General features: G+C 34.7%; 1 protein-coding gene across 2 annotated transcripts; it reads left to right on the plus strand.

The window, feature by feature from the left end:
• Window positions 1–11,741: 11,741 nt before the first annotated feature.
• Window positions 11,742–17,917, plus strand: LOC125673050 (uncharacterized). 2 transcript variants are annotated; one of them, XM_048909314.2, is made up of 4 exons: window positions 11,742–11,975; window positions 14,908–15,081; window positions 15,628–15,737; window positions 17,508–17,917. In XM_048909314.2, the coding sequence occupies exons 1-4, from the start codon at window positions 11,807–11,809 to the stop codon at window positions 17,766–17,768; spliced, it is 714 nt and encodes a 237-aa protein (XP_048765271.1). In that variant the 5' UTR covers window positions 11,742–11,806; the 3' UTR covers window positions 17,769–17,917. The 2 variants fall into 2 exon arrangements, with proteins under 2 accessions (XP_048765271.1, XP_048765272.1); XM_048909315.2 differs by having other exon boundaries at window positions 11,804–11,980.
• The last annotated feature ends 1,061 nt before the right edge of the window (window positions 17,918–18,978 follow it).

Below are 18,978 nucleotides of genomic sequence, written 5' to 3' on the forward strand. Positions count from 1 at the left end.
ATTGGATAGTAAATATACATTTTGATATGTGTATGTTAACGTCCATGATTGACTTATCGTTGTCCTATCGACAGGGGATACTTACTCCAACTCTGGTATATCAAGGGGTCCGTGTTTTCCCAACTCTCTATTTTGTATTCCTTAATTCATGCAGTTTTGCTTAAAGATTTATCTTGAGAAAGCCTACAAATGAACATTTTTCATGTTTCATATTAATATGAAACTCCTTCTCAAAGTCATAGCAAAACCCTTACATTCCACAGAGTTGTAAGGATGAAATATACCGGGGATAGTTCTCTATCAGCGTGAACCAAGACAGAGTTACATGTCCCATTATCCAATGATAATATAATATATCGTATTATATGGTTATTAAAAAATTGGCAGCTTATGAGCGAATTTTCACCAACGAGCGAATATCGGTATTCCCTTATGTTTGTTCTATATCCCCTTTATTATACAGCTGAACGATTTTAAAAGCAAAACATGAAAGGTGAAGATAACTCCTATAGGCAATACAAACTAGAGAGTTAAACATGGACCCCTGCATATACCAGAGGTGGAATCAGGTGCCTAGGAGTACACATCCGCTGTCGACCTGTCACACCCGCCGTGAGCCCTATATCTTTATCAGATAAACGGAGTTATTCGTATTCAAAATCAGTGTGCCAAGAACAGTCCAACAGTCGGTATGAAACACGTCAGACAGCATTTGACCCAATGGTAGGTTGCATTGGCAAACTAGATCGTTATAACGACCATAGAATTTGCAAAATGTTTACTTTAAACAAGACTGTTGAAACCCTTGTATCATCAAGTTGTTTGTCAATAGATTGCCTCGATTTAAAAACTGATCATAGGCAAAGCAATCTCTTGCGTATGAAAGGTGAAGATAATGAATAGCGATCAATCTCATAACTCCCACACACAATACGGAAACAGCAAACCAGATCGCCATAACGACCACAGTCTGCGAAATGCTGACCCCAAACGACACTGCCGGAACCCCCGTACCACCAACTCACCTACCAGCAACCTGTCTGGACTCAAGAACTGACCATAGCAGAACACGCCTCCGCTCATTGAATCAGCTGAGAGACACACAAACACCATACGAAGGTGATAATGGAACATTACCACACAAATATGAGAAGTTGACAATGGAGAAGCCAAAACCATCCCGGGATGTTTGTCACAAATTTGAGCTGCCAGTTTGCCATTGATATCTACCCTCAATCAATTGAGAGATATAAACACCATATGCAGGTGATAGTGGAATATTGCTACATAGATATGGGAAGTTGACGATGGAGAAGCTGAAATAATCCTGTTTGTCATCAAGTGGAGTTATTAGTTTGCCGTTAATATCTACTTTCAATGAAATATTTAAGTGATAAGTAGAAGTTGACGACTCTGTGGTGTCTTTTATTTGGAGTTCACAGGGATATATCCAATCGATATATGAATGAAAGTCTTTATTGTTAATAGATAAATAAAACGTCGTCGATATACTGTAAACGTATTATATTTGGCGTGTACGATATTTGGCGGAAATCGTTTTTTCAACAAGTTAGCGTAGATTTGATTTAGCGCATTCCTGAATTACTTTAAACATCTAGATTTACGGATGGCATTTAGCGATGTACTTGATTTAGCGGAAGCTGCGTTCCGCCAAAGTCGCTAAATAGAATACACAACCAAATGTAATATATTTACAGTATTTAAATGTCGAATTGAAGGCAACAACAAGAATTTTTTCTACTCACATATAGGTTTTTGAATAAATTCTGCTTCATATAAATATAAAAACAGATCAGCTAACAAAGGAGCACAATTCGTGCCCATGTTAATTCCAACAGATTGTTGGAAGACCTGATCATTAAATACCACGAAGATATTGTCAATGAGGAACTCTAGCATATTTCTTATTTCAATTTCAGACTATTTGTGCGTGGAGTCAGAGTGGTGTTTAACAAAATGATTTTTTGGATGACTGATCACTAGATATGAATATTTCCGTTTTCCACTTTTGTTGAAAAAGCAACTGTCAATGATGTCAAAAAGTCTAATCTTTAATTCATCGTGAGAAATGGTCATGCATAGTGTTGAAAAGTCATACGTTTTGATGTTGTTGATTTGAGAAAAGTTTTGCGATTTAAAGTTTACTAAAAGTTCTTTAGATTTTTTTAGAATCCACATTTGATTTACACCACTTCTGGCATATGTAGTGGTACAGTAAGTTTGAAGTTTCTCCTTCACAACTGTTAATATTACGAAACGCATGGACTATAAAACGATAATCAGTTATGTCCAAGTAGAACGACAGGGAAGAATCATGATCAAACGACTATAATTTTATACAACTTAATGTCATGAAGAAACATAGGTCAGGTGTTATCATAGAAATAATTGCCATGAATTACACCTATGTATCATTGTCTATGGAACAGAACATTGTACGACCTATCTAATTCCCATATGATCTGCATATTTTGACACGTTTATCTTTATGTGACATCATTGTACAATGCCTGTGCATGAACATACCCCCGCAAGGCACAATCACGATAAGTGATGGACGTATTGGCATGGTAATACCTATGTCTTCTCAGACCTTTTTGCACAGGATATAATTTTGGGACACAAATTCACTCACTCGCTACAAATTCACATATTCTACAACATTAAAATCTCCAGGAGTCCGCTTGACAATCTAGTACATAAGTTCTGACCACACCAGCTCACATTGTAATCATGTGTTCAGCTTTGCCTTCATTTTCTTGCATGTGCCTATGTTCGTAATCGACTCTGGGTTGGGATATGTCCGAAATCTGTATATGAATGGCGGCGGTGTGGGTAAGACAGGGCTCGTGGTTACTGTAATGTGACGTGCATTTTTATTTTCATATTCAATTTCGTCGTTTTGAACTTTTAGAAATGAAATATATGAAAAAAAATATGAGATGAAACAAGGAATAATTTCATTAAAATGATTAGCATAAAACAATTCACAATTCGGGGATCCTGATGCAGAATAATGCAATGAAAATAATCACAAATATTGAAAATATTTTGCAAAATCAAGGAAACAAAACAAATTGAGAGCCCGGTAACCAGTTACGCAGAGCTTTCAATTCTACCACGGTTATTGCGAGATCAAAGGAATGCCGTATGCATTCTTTTCCAATACACAATACATGATCAAAAGATCATCAGAACATTTATACATATCAAACTTCCACAACATAGATAAAGGTATAGGTGTGAAACGTAATTGCGATTTACTCCATGTGGATTTCACTTCCTTGACCTGATTAGACGCTGTGCGTTGTGTTAAAACATCTGTATGATATGACTCTTCCACGATACCCCCTACTGTTTTTATTCTTCGTCTTTTGCTAAACAAGAATGGAATCGATAACTGATAAATTTAATTTCATAACCGTAAAAATCAAATCAATATGAAAAGTGAAGGTAATGCACAGTGATCAATCTCATAACTCCTACAAGCAATACAAAATAGATAGTTGGACAAACACGGACCCCTAAACACACCAGAGGTGGGATCAGGTGCCTATGTGGTAAACTTTATGAATGAGATACAAATACCTGTCATTCAATATACGTCAATCGCCTGCATTCCGAGATCGATACACAATTAAACGAACATGTAAGATAAGTTAACTCTCGTACAGGTATGTGTAGTTTAGTTGGACTGTGTCATCAGAGCAGCTGATACAATCCATCAACATTAAATAAATGCTTGATTTTTTTAAAGAGGTACCCTACTATTTCACCTTTTTCGTCAGCAAAAACAAAAACCCTGACACATGTGAAATGCATTGCGTTTCGGAAGCTGCAATGACGTCACATAACTGTATAGGTAAACGATCGGCTGTATATTTGTGAGTCGTAGTAGAATAGAAACAAAGTTCTTTTCGAAGATGATGCAGGGTACCCTAGACTTTTATATTTCAAAATAACATATCTCGACCTCAAAGGTTATCCTGCACCATCTACGAAAACGCGTACTTTCTTCCTTAAAATAATTAAAGCAAGTTTTTAGAAGACTGTTATATATCTTGTAAAGTCGAAGAAAATTTGAAATCATTATACGGTCCAGTATATGTATAATTCGGTTATAAGAGGCTGTAGAAAATCACAGAATTTCTCCTAGTTGATAAGCCTATATGCAGTGCTAAATTTAGTTACTTCTATGGGTCAACTACATGAAAGGTAAAGATAACGATAACGTATAATATATCGTAATATATGGTTATCAAACTTATATTGATGAATATCAGCCGGTTAAAAAATTTGGCAGCTTATGAGCGAATTTTCACCAACGAACCAATATCGGTATTCCCTTATGTGAGTCCTATATCCCCTTTAATCTAACGATTTTAAAAGCAAAACATGAAAGGTGAAGATAACGAACAGTGATCAATCTCATAACTCCTATAAGCAATACACATTAGAGAGTTGGGCAAATACGGACCCCTGGACACATATACCCAAGGAGCACGAACCTTTTTCAAAACATTTTTTTAATGGTTTATGTTTGATAAAACATTTTTTCAAAACGTTCTAAAAATGTTTTTAAAACATTTCGTCTTTTTGTAAATTGTGTTAAAAACGTGTAAAAAGCATTTTTATTTTTATTCTTGAAAAGTTTTTCTAATCTGTTTAATGAATTGTTTCAGAAATGTTTTTTAAGCGTTTCATTAAATAGTTTTTCAGTCCCTGATTAAAACTTTTTTTTCAAACGTTTTAAGAATGTTATGTTGACATTTCTGATAATCATTTTAGAAAATGTTGATATGCCATTTTCTTAAAACAGTCTAAGTACGTTTTCAAAAAATGTCATTAAAATGATATTTTAAATATCTTTATTGAACATTTCAAAAACATTTTTCAAATCCCTTAGCCAAAATAACTGGAAATTTTCCATTGAAATAAAATTGAAAATCAATTGAAATAGCAGTTATCATTGAAATACCAGTATTTTATCAGTGATTTGCTTTTGGGGCTCATTAGAACAGTTATTTCATGACCATTGAAATACCTGTTTTTGGATAAATGTACTTTCAATACCTTAAATTTACCAGTGAAACACAAGTTTTTCTTAAAACTTGATAATCAATGCTATAAATAAACATTTTTACACCAGTTAATTTCTATTACAGTTTTTCTGTTTTCAATGGTGAAGCATATCTTAGTCTAGTCAATCTAAAAGTTATATAAAATTTTCCACCCTCTAAACCTTTCATCAGAAATTGATATTGATATAATTGATCACAAATTTTCCCTGAGACAGGGACTTTTGGACCAAGGTCATTTTGGAAAGATCAAGGTCACTCGGAACATATACCTTATGTAAGTAAAAGTTTGTGAAGTTATGAATGAATATTGACACCAAAATAATTACCTACCCCCCCCCCCCCGTAATTTAAAAAAAAAAAATCCTAGTTAATAATTCTCAAAAACACGGCACCCCCCCCTTCATCCTTCATTCAAAATGATGCTGCGTATCAACGTAGTAACCCCCCCCCCCCCCAAATGCAACGTACTTTAAAATGGGTGGCTCCCCCCTTCCCCGGCCACTCTTTTTTATTTTTGTAGTAGTGAGTGGGAAGATTAGGTAGAGGTTATGAGTATTGGCCCCATGTATTAAGTGACACACTCTCTCTCTCTCTCTCTCTCTCTCTCTCTCTCTCTCTCTCTCTCTCTCTCTCTCTCTCTCTCTTAAACACACGCTATATGATTTTCAAAGAAGTCGATATCGAGAATATTAAAATCTGGTAGGTCCCCCCTCTGAAAAAACAGTAGATTAAATAGATATCGGTAAATCGGCTGTTTCTTTCGACATGATTCCTGGATCCGCCCTTGATCCTCTCGCTTCTTCAGGATGCTGATCGCTCAGACTCCACATGACGTCATTTAAGGCATTTGAATTGAGTGTTGGACGAGTGAATATATTTGATCAACATGTTTGCAGCGATATATTATACCGATGACAGGAAAATAGAAGTGGTCCATTCTAAGAAGTGAATCGGTTGGAAAATGCAAACAAACATTCACAATTTTCAACTTGTTGTATAGAGACTGTGACAAAATGTAGCTAGATCTACTTGATGATGCGAGGGGCGGGAGAGTTGGATTCAGCGACGTGATGTCGACTACGATGTGGGTAAACAAAGGTAAGCATTTCTTTCGTATAAATTTCAAGTGCAATCACATGGGCCTGTCACGAATTTGATCCTTCTCTATATAGACTATACAATAAATTAATAGTGCGGGGGCCTAAATTTTGCAGCCTTTCATGCTTCACCGGCAATGGTGACGTCTCCATATGAGTGAAGTATTCTCGAGAGGGAAGTAAAACAGCGCAGATTTCAATTCACTGCGATGATTTACATGGATGTCGTTAGACGAAAATATCGAGATTAAAGATGTGTTTCTTAATTAGATCTTAGGAGTCGGCAGTTTTATCTGTAAGGGTGTACAATATAAATAACAAACACTAAGCTCTTCACGATCGAAGCGACAGGAATGTAACCCAATTTTGGCAAAACACAACACGCGGCCCGGTATGATTTAACTAAATATGACAGTGGAAATGTCCCACCTGATTTCTGGAACGACCACGGTAAATAACGTTGACAATTTAGATTTATGAAACATCACAATGTGTAATATACATAATATATTTTGAGCAGTTGGGCATGCTGTGGGTAGTTTGAATTATCAAAATCGCAGTACATGTAAATGTAATTTGTAAAATGTAAATACATGACTATAGTACATGTATAGACTAGAAGCTGTAAAACATGTCGACTTGGTACCAAAAAAAAGATATAATATGATACAAAATTTCTTGTCAAAGCTTTTTTAAAATATTGAATTGAGCCTCAATTTGAGGGACATGTTAATCCCTGAATATTCGTTTATCTACAGTGTAGATTACAGTCTTGGATCCAAAGTATTCCTAAAGCTTATATTTTAAATTTTATATAGTTAAACCTCATTATAATGCCCATCGTTTCATTTGCCACCTCACTTTATACCGCCACTGATTTTGAATGAACAATTTTTTCCAAACATAGGACCGTTACATGATTTTATTACTCTATAATATTGACCTGATCTTGCGAAGTTGAACTTTCTCGGACTTATTGTTAAACTTTTAAAGAACAACCCCGAAATAATTGACCCATAACCGATCAGGTCAATTAAACAGAGTAATATGTTTGTACAATTTAAAATAGTGCAAGTGGATTTAGTAAAAACTTACAACTTTTTTGTAGGTGCTGGAAGAAAAGCTTCAAAAAAACAAATTTCAGTGGAAGAACTAAAGAATGAGGTGTTTGAGGTGTTAAGAAGTGCCCCGAATAAACCAGGAGGCTCCAATTACATGAAGGTATGTTTTATTAATAATTTAATTTAGAATTCATTTAATAGGTAGACATGATGTTCAAAGTTAATTAACAAGAGACCATTTTCACAACAAACCACCATTTTTTTTAAACAAAACTTTCGATAGATGTCTGTATCGCTGGTACACTTCCAGATTTTGGCTCTAGCTTCACTGATGAGACCAAATAGGTCGTTATGTACATTTGGTTCAACAAAATTCACACAGATACATCCAACAAGTGGCCTTCAAAATAACAAGGCCCCTTCTTCATTGATCTGATTTGATTGGATTGGAATTTTTATTTTTATTAAAACATTTATAAATACATTTTGCTTTGACATCAGTTCTGACATTCTTCTAATATCACAAAATGTGGACATATAGTTTCGCAAAACTCTGTTGGAGTTTCCATTATTTTGAATGTACTTGCGACTTGCATGATACTATTGGGGAAAGCCGATGTACTAAATAAATATTCATGTCCCTCCATGAAAACATTGTCAATTGATAGCATCTGTTGTTCTTTAACATTTTTTGGTCTACTTTATAGGGTTGTTATAGATAAATATATATAAATGTCAAGCTCCAAAATAAACCCAACAATGTTAGACCTGTATGAAATTTACAACAAATTTATGGTCGTTCCCTCATATATATGTAAACTCTCATTTATTTGTTATCTTTTTTTTAAATATAGAAACAAAAGGAAAAGAGGCGGAGGTGCTTGCCTGAAATCCCAGAGGATGACTGATTGTGAGACGTTACAAATTTCTACACTGTGTTTCGGAAATTCCAGAGAACAGAGGATGACTGATTGTGAGACGTTACAAATTTCTACACTGTGTTTCGGAAATCCCAGAGAACAGAGAATGACTTACAAGACTTTAAAAATTCCCCACTATGTTTTTTAAAATCCAATGTTACTGTTATATTTGCCTTTTTTTCATAACTAAATAGTAAATATTTTAAACTCTAAATAATATCTTTTGAATCCATATCTCCACAGGACAGTGGTATTTAAATGTCATTTTGCATCCATCGTCATTCCCACATGCTAAAAACAAAAATCAAAGAATAACAGAAAAGAAAAAATTAAACACTAATCAAATAAGATTGAATACAATGCTTCATATAGTTTATTGCAACTTTTGAAAATAGGGATGTTTAAAAAATGATATTTTACCGTTAAAAGTGTCTTATAACAATGTTTTGAACACAGTTCATAATATTGTTTTGAAAACGTTTTGTTATATTATTATAAAACATCTAATTAAAATGTTTTTAAAATGTTTTCAAACAACGTTTTGAAAATGCTTAAGAGAAACATTTTGAAAACGCTTTTACAAAACGATAAAAAAACGTTTTCGAAAACTGTTTTTCAAAACGTTTCCATTCTGTTTCTAGCGCCATACAAAAAAACGTTTTAAAAACATTTTTAAAAAATGTTTTCACTCTTTTAAAAGAAACGTTTCTAAAATGTTTCTGTAACGTTTCTGTGTTACCTGGGTAGCTAACTAAACAACCCGAGAGGCATATCTGGGGGAATGCATCTAAACATTAATATTACCAATAGACAGCCCTATATCCTGATCAGGTAAACGGAGTTATCCGCAGTCAAAATCAGTGTGCCAAGAACGCCTTAACAATCGGCATGAAACACTTCAGACAGCATTTGATATATACCGCACACGATGATGCAAAGTATCATATCGACTGTTAAACGTTTAAACATTCTAGTATTTCCAAAGGAAAACATATAAATTGTAGTATAACATATCTTTGAAACATAATTTACAAATTGACTCAAAAGAAACAATCTTAACTACTTATAAAAGGAAATTAATACTATCATTTATGAGAGAATAATTAAAAGCTTTTCAACAATTATGATAGTATACAATATCATTCGAATATCATTCAAACATTGTAAATACACAAATGTCATACGGAACTTCTCGGTGCTATATAATAAACACATTTTCCACTTTGATCGTGGAAGCGTTACGGAACAAATCAAAATTAGTCTTGGGGAAATCACTATTTAATCAACTGCAGATGGTTCAAAGAATTGGAAATAAATACATTTACTACATGAAAGGTTAAGATAACGAACAGAGATCAATCTCACAACTCCTACAAGCAATATAAAATAGATAGTTGGGCAAACATGAACCCCTGGACACACCAGAGATGAGATCAGGTGCCTAGGAGGAGTAAGCATCCCCTGTCGACCAGTCACACCCGCCGTGAGCCCTATATCCCGATCAGGTAAACGGAGTTATCCGTAGTCAAAATCAGTGTGCCAAGAACGGCTTAACAATCGGTATGAAACACTTCTGACAGCATTTGATATATATTCTCAAAATGTGTTAGAGCAAGGTGATTTTGGAAATCGAATAACTAACATTTGAAAGATAACGAATATGTAAATGGGGGGAAAGTATTATACTTTTGATTAAACAACAGTATGCAGCAACACCTTACTTGTGTGAAGCCATAAACCAACTACCAGATGTGAAACTCTCTCTAGACTAATAGTCTTCCTGAGGGAAATTTATTTCATAATAGAGGATCTTCAAAATGTTTAAGGCAATAACAACACTTAAGTGAAAACCAAACGGTCTGGATTAGATCGAAGCTAGACGCTGTGATATTCTTTGCTTGAATTACAAAATACAATTGACAAATATGACAACATACTGTTCGAAGACCTGATCTCCAAATACTTCATGAATTTTGCGAAAGAGAAATTCCATCAAATTTTGCGTAGAATCAGAGTAGTGTTTAACAAAGTAATTTATTTGCATGGTTTATCACAAGATATGCATTCCATTTTTATTGACGAAGCAGCTGCATATGAGGCCAAATCGCCTGGTCTTTATTCATTGCGTGCTATTGTAGTGTAAAGTTTTGAAAGGTCGTATAATTGATGTTGTTAATTTGGAAAAGCTCTGGGCTTTAACTATGCTAAATTTGCGTTCGAATGTTTGAAAATCCGCTATTTTCTTCACAGTATTTCAGGTATCTGTTATGGCACAATATATCTGAATTTTTTCCTTGCGAGCAGTTCACTTTTCTGTGAGGAGTACAGATAGGGGTCTGGTAGAACATTTACTGGATCCATCAATTTATCCCTGTAAGGGTTATTGGAATTCAGTATAGGCACGGCACCTCAATTGTTTGTCGTATGTGTAAAACTGAAACGTGATTTTGAAATTTTTGCGATTTCGAAAGGATCTTTCAGTATAAGTTGGGTCAATAGATAGGGAATTAAAGGCTAGCTTTCTAACATATAGTTGTAATAATGGGCTTTTGAAGGTAAAGGCAATCGTGTTACAACCAGGACATATTCCTTGTGTAATTTATTTAGTTTCTTATCATTCCTTCAGATCTACTTATTTACTTCTTTTATCACTCCTTCAAATTTATTCACATGGGTATCCAGGTTGGAATAGGTCCTCAGTGCCCCTGTTTGTCGTAAGAGGCGACGAAATGGGACGGACAGCAAAATCCAAAGCCACCTGTCACAGAAGATGTGTCACGATAAAGATCTCTCAGTGCTCAAAAGGCTGTATGCACCGAGCATAGGCCTACATTTTGCAATTTTTCATCGGAAATGGTGACGTCTCCATACGAGTTTTCTTTTTACAACCAACCCACCATCAAATTTTAGAATGCTTATATATATTTTTATATATATATATATATATATATATATATATATATATATATATATATATATATGCAAAATCACAATACAAAAGAATTTCTAAGGTGTTTTGAAAATATAGAAATAGTAAAACAAATACCACTAAATCTATTGTTATAGCAATAAAAATGATAATAATAATATTGATAATAATAATAATAACAACAACAATATATGAAGTATTCCATTCAACATATACTCTATCGTGCAAAGTATTGCAACATTTTCATTTTCACGGTTCCTTTCTTTTTATATATTGACAAACTACCCCGTGGGGTTCGAGGTTAAATAGGTCCTAAGTACCATTTGCTTGTCGTAAGAGGCGACTAAATGGGGTTGTCCTTCGGATAAGACCGCAAAATCTGAGGTCCCGTATCGCAACAGGCATGATATGATAAAGATCCCTCCCTGCTCAAAGGCTGTAAGCGCCGAGCATAGGTCTAACTTTTACGGCCTTTCACTGGCAATGGTGACGTCTCTATATGGGTGAAAAATTCACGAGCGGGTCGTTAAACGATATACAACAAACCTACAAACGGGTGATTTAAATAACTGATAAATACAAGATGGATCACTATAAATAGGTAGACATATCTTCTAACGTTGAATCTACGAACCCCAAACCAAAAGTAGAAAACCCACAGGCCGTTTTACCTTCCTTGTTTTCTCAATTAATCAACATGGGTTCTGAATCGGCAATGTTGGTCTGTTGTTTCTGTTGTCTTGTGCTGCCTAGTGTTGTTTTGCAGACATGTGGATTTTTCTCACCATTCTGGATCAAACACAACTCAACAACAGATTGTTTTCTAGGAGTTGTATACAACAAAGACTGCCCGGACGATACCAAAGGTTGTGTAAGAACTTGCCAACAATTGATGATATAAAAAATCAATGTTTATTGTAAGATGAAACTCCAAACATATGCTGCACTTCGGTATAGCATTTGACTTTGATTGTGCATGTGCATATTTGTAGGTGTATGATAAAATTGCGTAAAGCTGTTTTTAGATTAAAATTATCTTAATTATGATATATGACCCCAGTAATGAGATTTGTATGGCAATGCCCTTTACGTACCTCTTAAGGACATCTTTCAAGTATAATTTGATAATATGCTTGCAGTTTCATATATTGCGATCTAACGTTATATTTATATTTCATCTACATATATTTACTATCTATTAGATTTCTTTGCAGGTTGCAAGTTATACAATTTTATTTCAATGTAGTCCTTTCTATATTCCTCCTAAACGCCCACTTGTCAATATTACACTGTTTTACGAGTATGTCAGGACGTTTATGAGTATTGAATCGATCTTATGGTGTAATTTGATATGATACACAGATTTGCCTGATTTATCATTTAAAGTTAACGCGCATTCACCTTAATAGGATTATTGTCGTTATTCAAATTCTATAGTTTATTAACATACAGTCCATTTATCTTTTGTCATAGAACCAAAATCCATATCATTGCACACATGTAAATTACTGTGGATCATTTACGTTCCCATGAACTACTGACTCTTTGCTATAGGTTCTTAGCAATTTGATTTATATTATTAATATTGCATGGTGAATCAAAATTGGTACCGTATAAGTTGTACATTAACACACGAACTTCACTAACTAGTAAATATGTACATTGACCACAGCAGTTTTGCAGTGTTAGGTACATGTATGCACAATAAACCACAGAGGATCTACCTTTAGTGTCACATGATGACCCTGGGTGTTCTCAAATTGTACCATTATTGTATTGTTCCAGATTCTGTCACGTAAATTTGTCTTCCAAAACAATGTTTCAACGGGTAACTTTGCGGCGCTTTTGAGTATCGACCTTGCTTTTTAATTCATACCATTGTTGAATGTTTTCACGCATTTCTGTCTTTTAAACAGCAATTGAAGTACAAAAGTCTAACTTCGTTTCGGTTTTGAGTTTTCAAATCATGTCATTATTCCATTGTTCTGGACTCTTGCACGTCATTTTGGTATTCCTAAACAGTGATTCATCTAATATAATTTAGTGGTACATGTGTAAAACTTATACGGTACCCATTTTGTTGCACCAGATGCGCATTTCGACAAATAATATCTCTTCAGTGATGCTCAACCGAAATGTTTGAAATCCGAAATAACAATTAAGTTTTAGAGATACTATAGGTAAAAACAATGTACCAAAAAAGTGGAGTCAAATTCGTTTAAGGATAAGAGCTATGCGTGAGGGAGATAATCCTTAATTTTGAAATGAATTTCTAAATTTCATAACAGCAATTAAATATACATCCGTATTTTTAAGCTAGTAACGAAGTACTTAGATACTGGGCTGTAGAGACCCTCGGGGACTAACCGTCTACCAGCAGAGACCTCGACTACTTCTAAATCAATGCGTGACTTATTTTATCGGGCTAACGGCGGGTCTGGCCGATTAGCAGGGTATGGTCACTCCTCCTAGACACTCGATCTCACTTTCGATATATACAGGATTCCGTGTTTGTCCAACTCTCTATTTTGTTCTCCTTATAGGAGTTATGAGATTGATTACTGTTCATTATTTTCATCTTTCGTGACCTTATATATCATGTGCCTTACTATTCATACATTCTAAAGCTCCTGTCCTAAATCTTTACAGTGCAATTGCAAGAATAGTTGATTTATTTTAGAAATGCTGTAAACTGTTAAGATTTGTCTAAACGTATCAAACATTATCATACGTGGGTATATTGTTTACAAACTATCTTTGATAACAGTAGAACAGTAAAGTTTTATGTTTATGGAAGATTAAGATTAAGATTACTTCCAAATAACAGTGTTAATGTATCTATTGCAGTGTTATTTAATAACTTGTACAACGTGAATTATTGGTTTAATGCTAGATGAAAGGTCAAACATTTACGTTCATCATCGACTTGTATGATTTATAAACAACGTCAGGGGCCTTATTTGTATATTGTATCCATCCCACGCCTCCTTTTAACACGTGGTGTGAAAGAAACAATGGCATATATAAGTTTTGAGAACGAGTTGAGTAGTTAGTTTGCCATTAATATCTATTTTCAAAATATTCAAGTATGAAGCAGAAGTGGACGACTCTGTGGTGTCCTTTATTTCGAGCTCACAGGGAAATATATAATCGATATATGAATGAAAATTATTATTATTAACATAAAAATAGAAATTCGTCAATCTATCTAAATATTTCATTGAAAGCCACGGCAATGTTGTTCTTTTCACGTAGACGTTTATGAATAAATTCTGCTTCATAAGACCTTAAAAGCAGACCAGCAATTCGTGTCCATAGAAATTCCAACAGACTGTTGGAAGACCTAGTCACCAAAGACATGTAAGGTATGAGGGGGCGTGGTTTCTCAAGAGAGGGGGTGAGTTGTCTTGAAGAGGTGGCGAGTTGTCTTGAAGAGGGGGCGAGTTGTCTTGAAGAGGGGGCGAGTTGTCTTGGAAACAAGTTGTCATGATACTGTCTCTTTTAAATTTCCACGCTAAAAAGCATTAACTAATAAGGCTCAAATATTAGAATATTCCCCATACGATACAAACAGATTTATATATTGTGACTTAACGATTCATTGTGACGTCAAATGTGTTAGGTGTTTTTCTATAGTGCATTTTAAATATTAGCATAATCTACATTTAATTCGTGTTCTTTTTACCATTACTGGTACGACATCCATGTTTGTAATATATTAAACCATTTGTGTATCTATCATCAGGTCTTGACATCCATGTTTGTAATATATTAAACCATTTGTGTATCTATCATCAGGTCTTGGTTCAGCTGTCCTCGGACTACAGGCTACGGCGTTTACTATCATTGCCCTAACAACAGTAATCTCCATCTGTTTCATCTGCTGTAACAACGATGATGAGGACGATGACGATGATGTTGGGTGTTGTGCAAAATTTGGCGTCTGTTTGATATGCCTATATCCTGTCGCAGGTGTGATTTTGTTTTGTTTTCAAGAGTGTGACTTCTTTCCACAATCATAGATGTACTGCCATTTAGCATTACCAGTTAAGCACTATCCTTCATCCTTTTCGTGATTAGGCAAGCATCATGTATGATTCTCAGGTTGCTAGTTTTGTTTTAAAAAACATGGTAACGTCACAAGAAATTGCACCTTTCCCTTCCAACTAACACGAACTATTATGACAAAGAATATAAATAATACCGCAATGAAAACGTGAATATGATGAACAGTGATCAATCTCAGAATACACCCTTAAAATACAAATTAAAAGTAGGACAAACAGGGATACGTGGACACATAAGGTATTTTGTCCTAGTGTTTCAAAGAATATAAAGATATGAAGAGGGTCAAGATAGTTAATAATTACCTAAAGATAGTATAATTTAAAATTACGAGACGGGCAAGCAGACTCCTGGACATATCTAAATCGAGAAAACAGCTTTTGCCTTGATCAAGTGATTAAAACATGAATTTATTCATGAGTTGTTATTTTCACTTTATATATCCTACTCCAGGTATTATTGGATTCGCCGGCTGTATGGTGGTAGTCGCTGATTATGGAGACCATGATAAAGGCTGGTCTTTCTATCTTTGTTTGGTGGCGTCTTGTTACGTTATCCTTGAGGTATGTGTTCTTACGATGATTAACAGTTTTTTTTAAGCTTTTAATTAGAGGTCAATGGAATTTGGCATTGTGATGATAATATCTGTTAATATTTGTGTTGTTTTGTTTCGCTTATGGAAATTCGGATGCATATTTCATTATGATATCATTAGCCCTAAGGTGAACGAAAATTAGTCTGCAATGAAAAGATGAAGAAAACGAACAATTATCGATTTCATAATTACTATCGTTAATACAAATTTACGGATAGGGAAAACACAGGTCCCTCGACACATCAGGGGTGGGATCAGATGTCTAGGAGGAATGAAATGTGAATATAACGGACAGTGGTCAATCTCATAACTCCTATAAGCAATACAAAATAGGGAATTGGGTAAACACGGGCCCCTGGATATATTGGGCGTTCCGATGAACCGGTCAGACCCACTGTGAACCCTATATATTGAACCTGTCATTGGGTCAAATGTTGACTGGCATGTTCCATACCAATTGTTAGACCGTTCTTTACACATTGATTTTGACTGCGGATTACTCCGTATACCTGATCGAGATATATAAATCACATCAGGTGAGGCTGGTCGACAGTAGATACTTTCTCCTCCTATGCACCTAACCCCACCTCTGGTCCGGGGGTCCGTGTTTGCTCAATTCTTAATTTTGAATTCCTTCGGAGTTATGATATTGGCCACTGTTCGTTATCTTCATCTTTTCATGTACATACTGACATGAGTGTCTAAAACAATTTATATAAATCAAACCAAATTTGTGTGAAGTAGACCAGCTGCTTTAATTATGGTAAAGTCAATGCATTCCATGGAGGTCATTTTCATGGGTTTCGGAGGTAGCCGTGTCAATGTAATTTAAATATCTACGAAATACACAACTTATGTGATGGTTTCATATACCTAAACCGTTTATGTGGCCTGTAATGTTGCAAACAGGATCGATGTATAAAACGCGACAATCGACAAAGATTGCTTCCCCAAATCAAAATGATCTGTTCCTAAGTGTTGTATGGAACAATGTATAGAGGAGGTTCGCATCAACTGAATTGACATTTCAAATGGTACGGGTGAAGGTACACTGTGAATAATGTCATGGACCCTACAAATGATATGAAATTGAGAAACGAGGGGGCACACGGATCTTGGAAAGGTTTGGGGGTCATCATGCGCCTTTGGTGTATAAATAGTCCTCTTAATCAGTCACATCCGCCGTGAGCTCTTTTTCCTCTCAAGGAGACGGAGTTATGGAATCAAAGGCTTACATTCGTCTCAATCAACAAGTAGGTGTTTCTTTTTAGCGTAGTGGGCAACACATACTCCTCTCCTTTCTGTGACTGTGGCTGAATTCCGTCATCGACAATGATCATATTTAAGGTGTCATTGGTAATCGGTAATAATAATAATAATAACATTCATTAATATAGCGCCTTATATAACTATAAATATCCACTCTAAAGCGCTGCACATAATAAAAATGATACATGTTATAAAAGTAGTAAAAGGAAGTTGCAATAACATTAAGACATGATAATATTGAAACACTAATCGGTGATAGTTTTCTCCAAAGGACTCTGATTTCGTCTTTAACGATCTCATTCATGTACAGAGAGGGTACGCAAATTTGTAATGATCTTGGTTTTACCGACGAAGACCAAAATCGACATTTATTATCATGTGTATGCGGGGAGTGATAGCTACTAAAATTGAATTGTAACAAATCAAACATGCAAATCAAACTATTCTAAGTTGAATTCTTTAATTTCAGATGATTTTCTGCTGCTGTGTTTTATGTAAGGCAGCAAAGGAAGATAACAGCGACACGGAGGGTGGACAAGGGAATGCTGGCTATGTTGGAGATGAGGTCCAGCATTACGGAACCAGATATGATGGGCAGTCTGTAACTTCTCCCAGTGGTGGAGGAATGATAGTGGGTCAGATTATGGAACACCAACAGGTGGCTCTTACTGGGACTGGGTCACTCATAGTGAGGAAGCTGCAGATTGCAAGAGTGTTCCGCATCAGCTGACATGCATTTATAACTTGCTTAATGCATCGCATCAATAAATGTATTTGCTTTCAGGATATATTTTGAACAAAGATGTGTTTCAAACATAAAAACTGTAGTATATTGCCTAATGAAAGAATTACTTGTAATTAAATTTTCATAACATCTGATTTACTGAATTCTTTATTTTCGTCTATTCGAAGAAACATCACTTCGTAAAAATGTTTAAGGTGTATCCCCCTAATAGTTCTACAACATATTGCCCAGAATTTGTGAATTGCCTATGCTTATCAACATTTCCTTTTGTTGTCATAGATAGAATATAAGCTTCTTACTATATGGTTTAAAATTCAATAAGTAAAAACACAAAAGTGCATTGCTCAACATACAATATTAGGATGGAATATAGTTTGCGTGTGATGGAATTAAGAAAAAAGGCCAGGGAAACTGATGAAGAATAAAGAGAAAAAAGGTCGAGGAAACTGAAGAAAAATATAGCCAAAAAAGGCCAAGGAAACTGAAGAAGACTATAGAGAAAAAAGGACAAGGAAACTGAAGAAGACTATAGAGAATAAAGGCCAAGGAAACTGAAGAAGAATATAGAGCGTTTCTACTTACCTTATTTTGTTCACAGATAAAGATTAACCTTCTAACAGGGTTACTTCCAGGAATTTTATGGATTAAGTTTAACTGATAGATTGTCAAATATGTTTCCGAGAAGAATTCTTAAGCATCGTTAAAATTTGTTTGGTAAGTTTCATGTAAAAGTTCACTCTTCATTTGTTTTACGGCTATCTCGAACATTTCAACAGTAAAGTTAAAAAACTTTCTTTCAAATGAAGTTGATAGCTTAAGAATGTATATTTGTATGACTTCAAAAACATATTTTTAACATAGACAATTTCTATAGTAAGACAGTAGAAATCACTGCTTGAAAAACTGCCTTTACAAAGGGAGTAAAGATATTGTAAATACTTTATTTACAATAGCTTTAAGTGTATTTAATCACATTTACTTAAATAAGAAAAAGATGGTAAATATGGTCTTTAATTACCTTTACTGGGAAGTAAATTTTTGTAATGGCCCAATTTACAATACCTTTACGAAAAAATTAAAGACCATATTTGCTCAAGTAAATGCAACTTTACAAAAATTTAAAGGTTGTCTTTTTCAATGAATTTACAAGAACTTAAATATAATATTTACGAGAGTAAATTTATGTTTACAAAAA

The sequence above is a fragment of the Ostrea edulis genome, chromosome 3 (assembly GCF_947568905.1).
Source record: "Ostrea edulis chromosome 3, xbOstEdul1.1, whole genome shotgun sequence".
Lineage (NCBI taxonomy): Eukaryota > Metazoa > Mollusca > Bivalvia > Ostreida > Ostreidae > Ostrea > Ostrea edulis.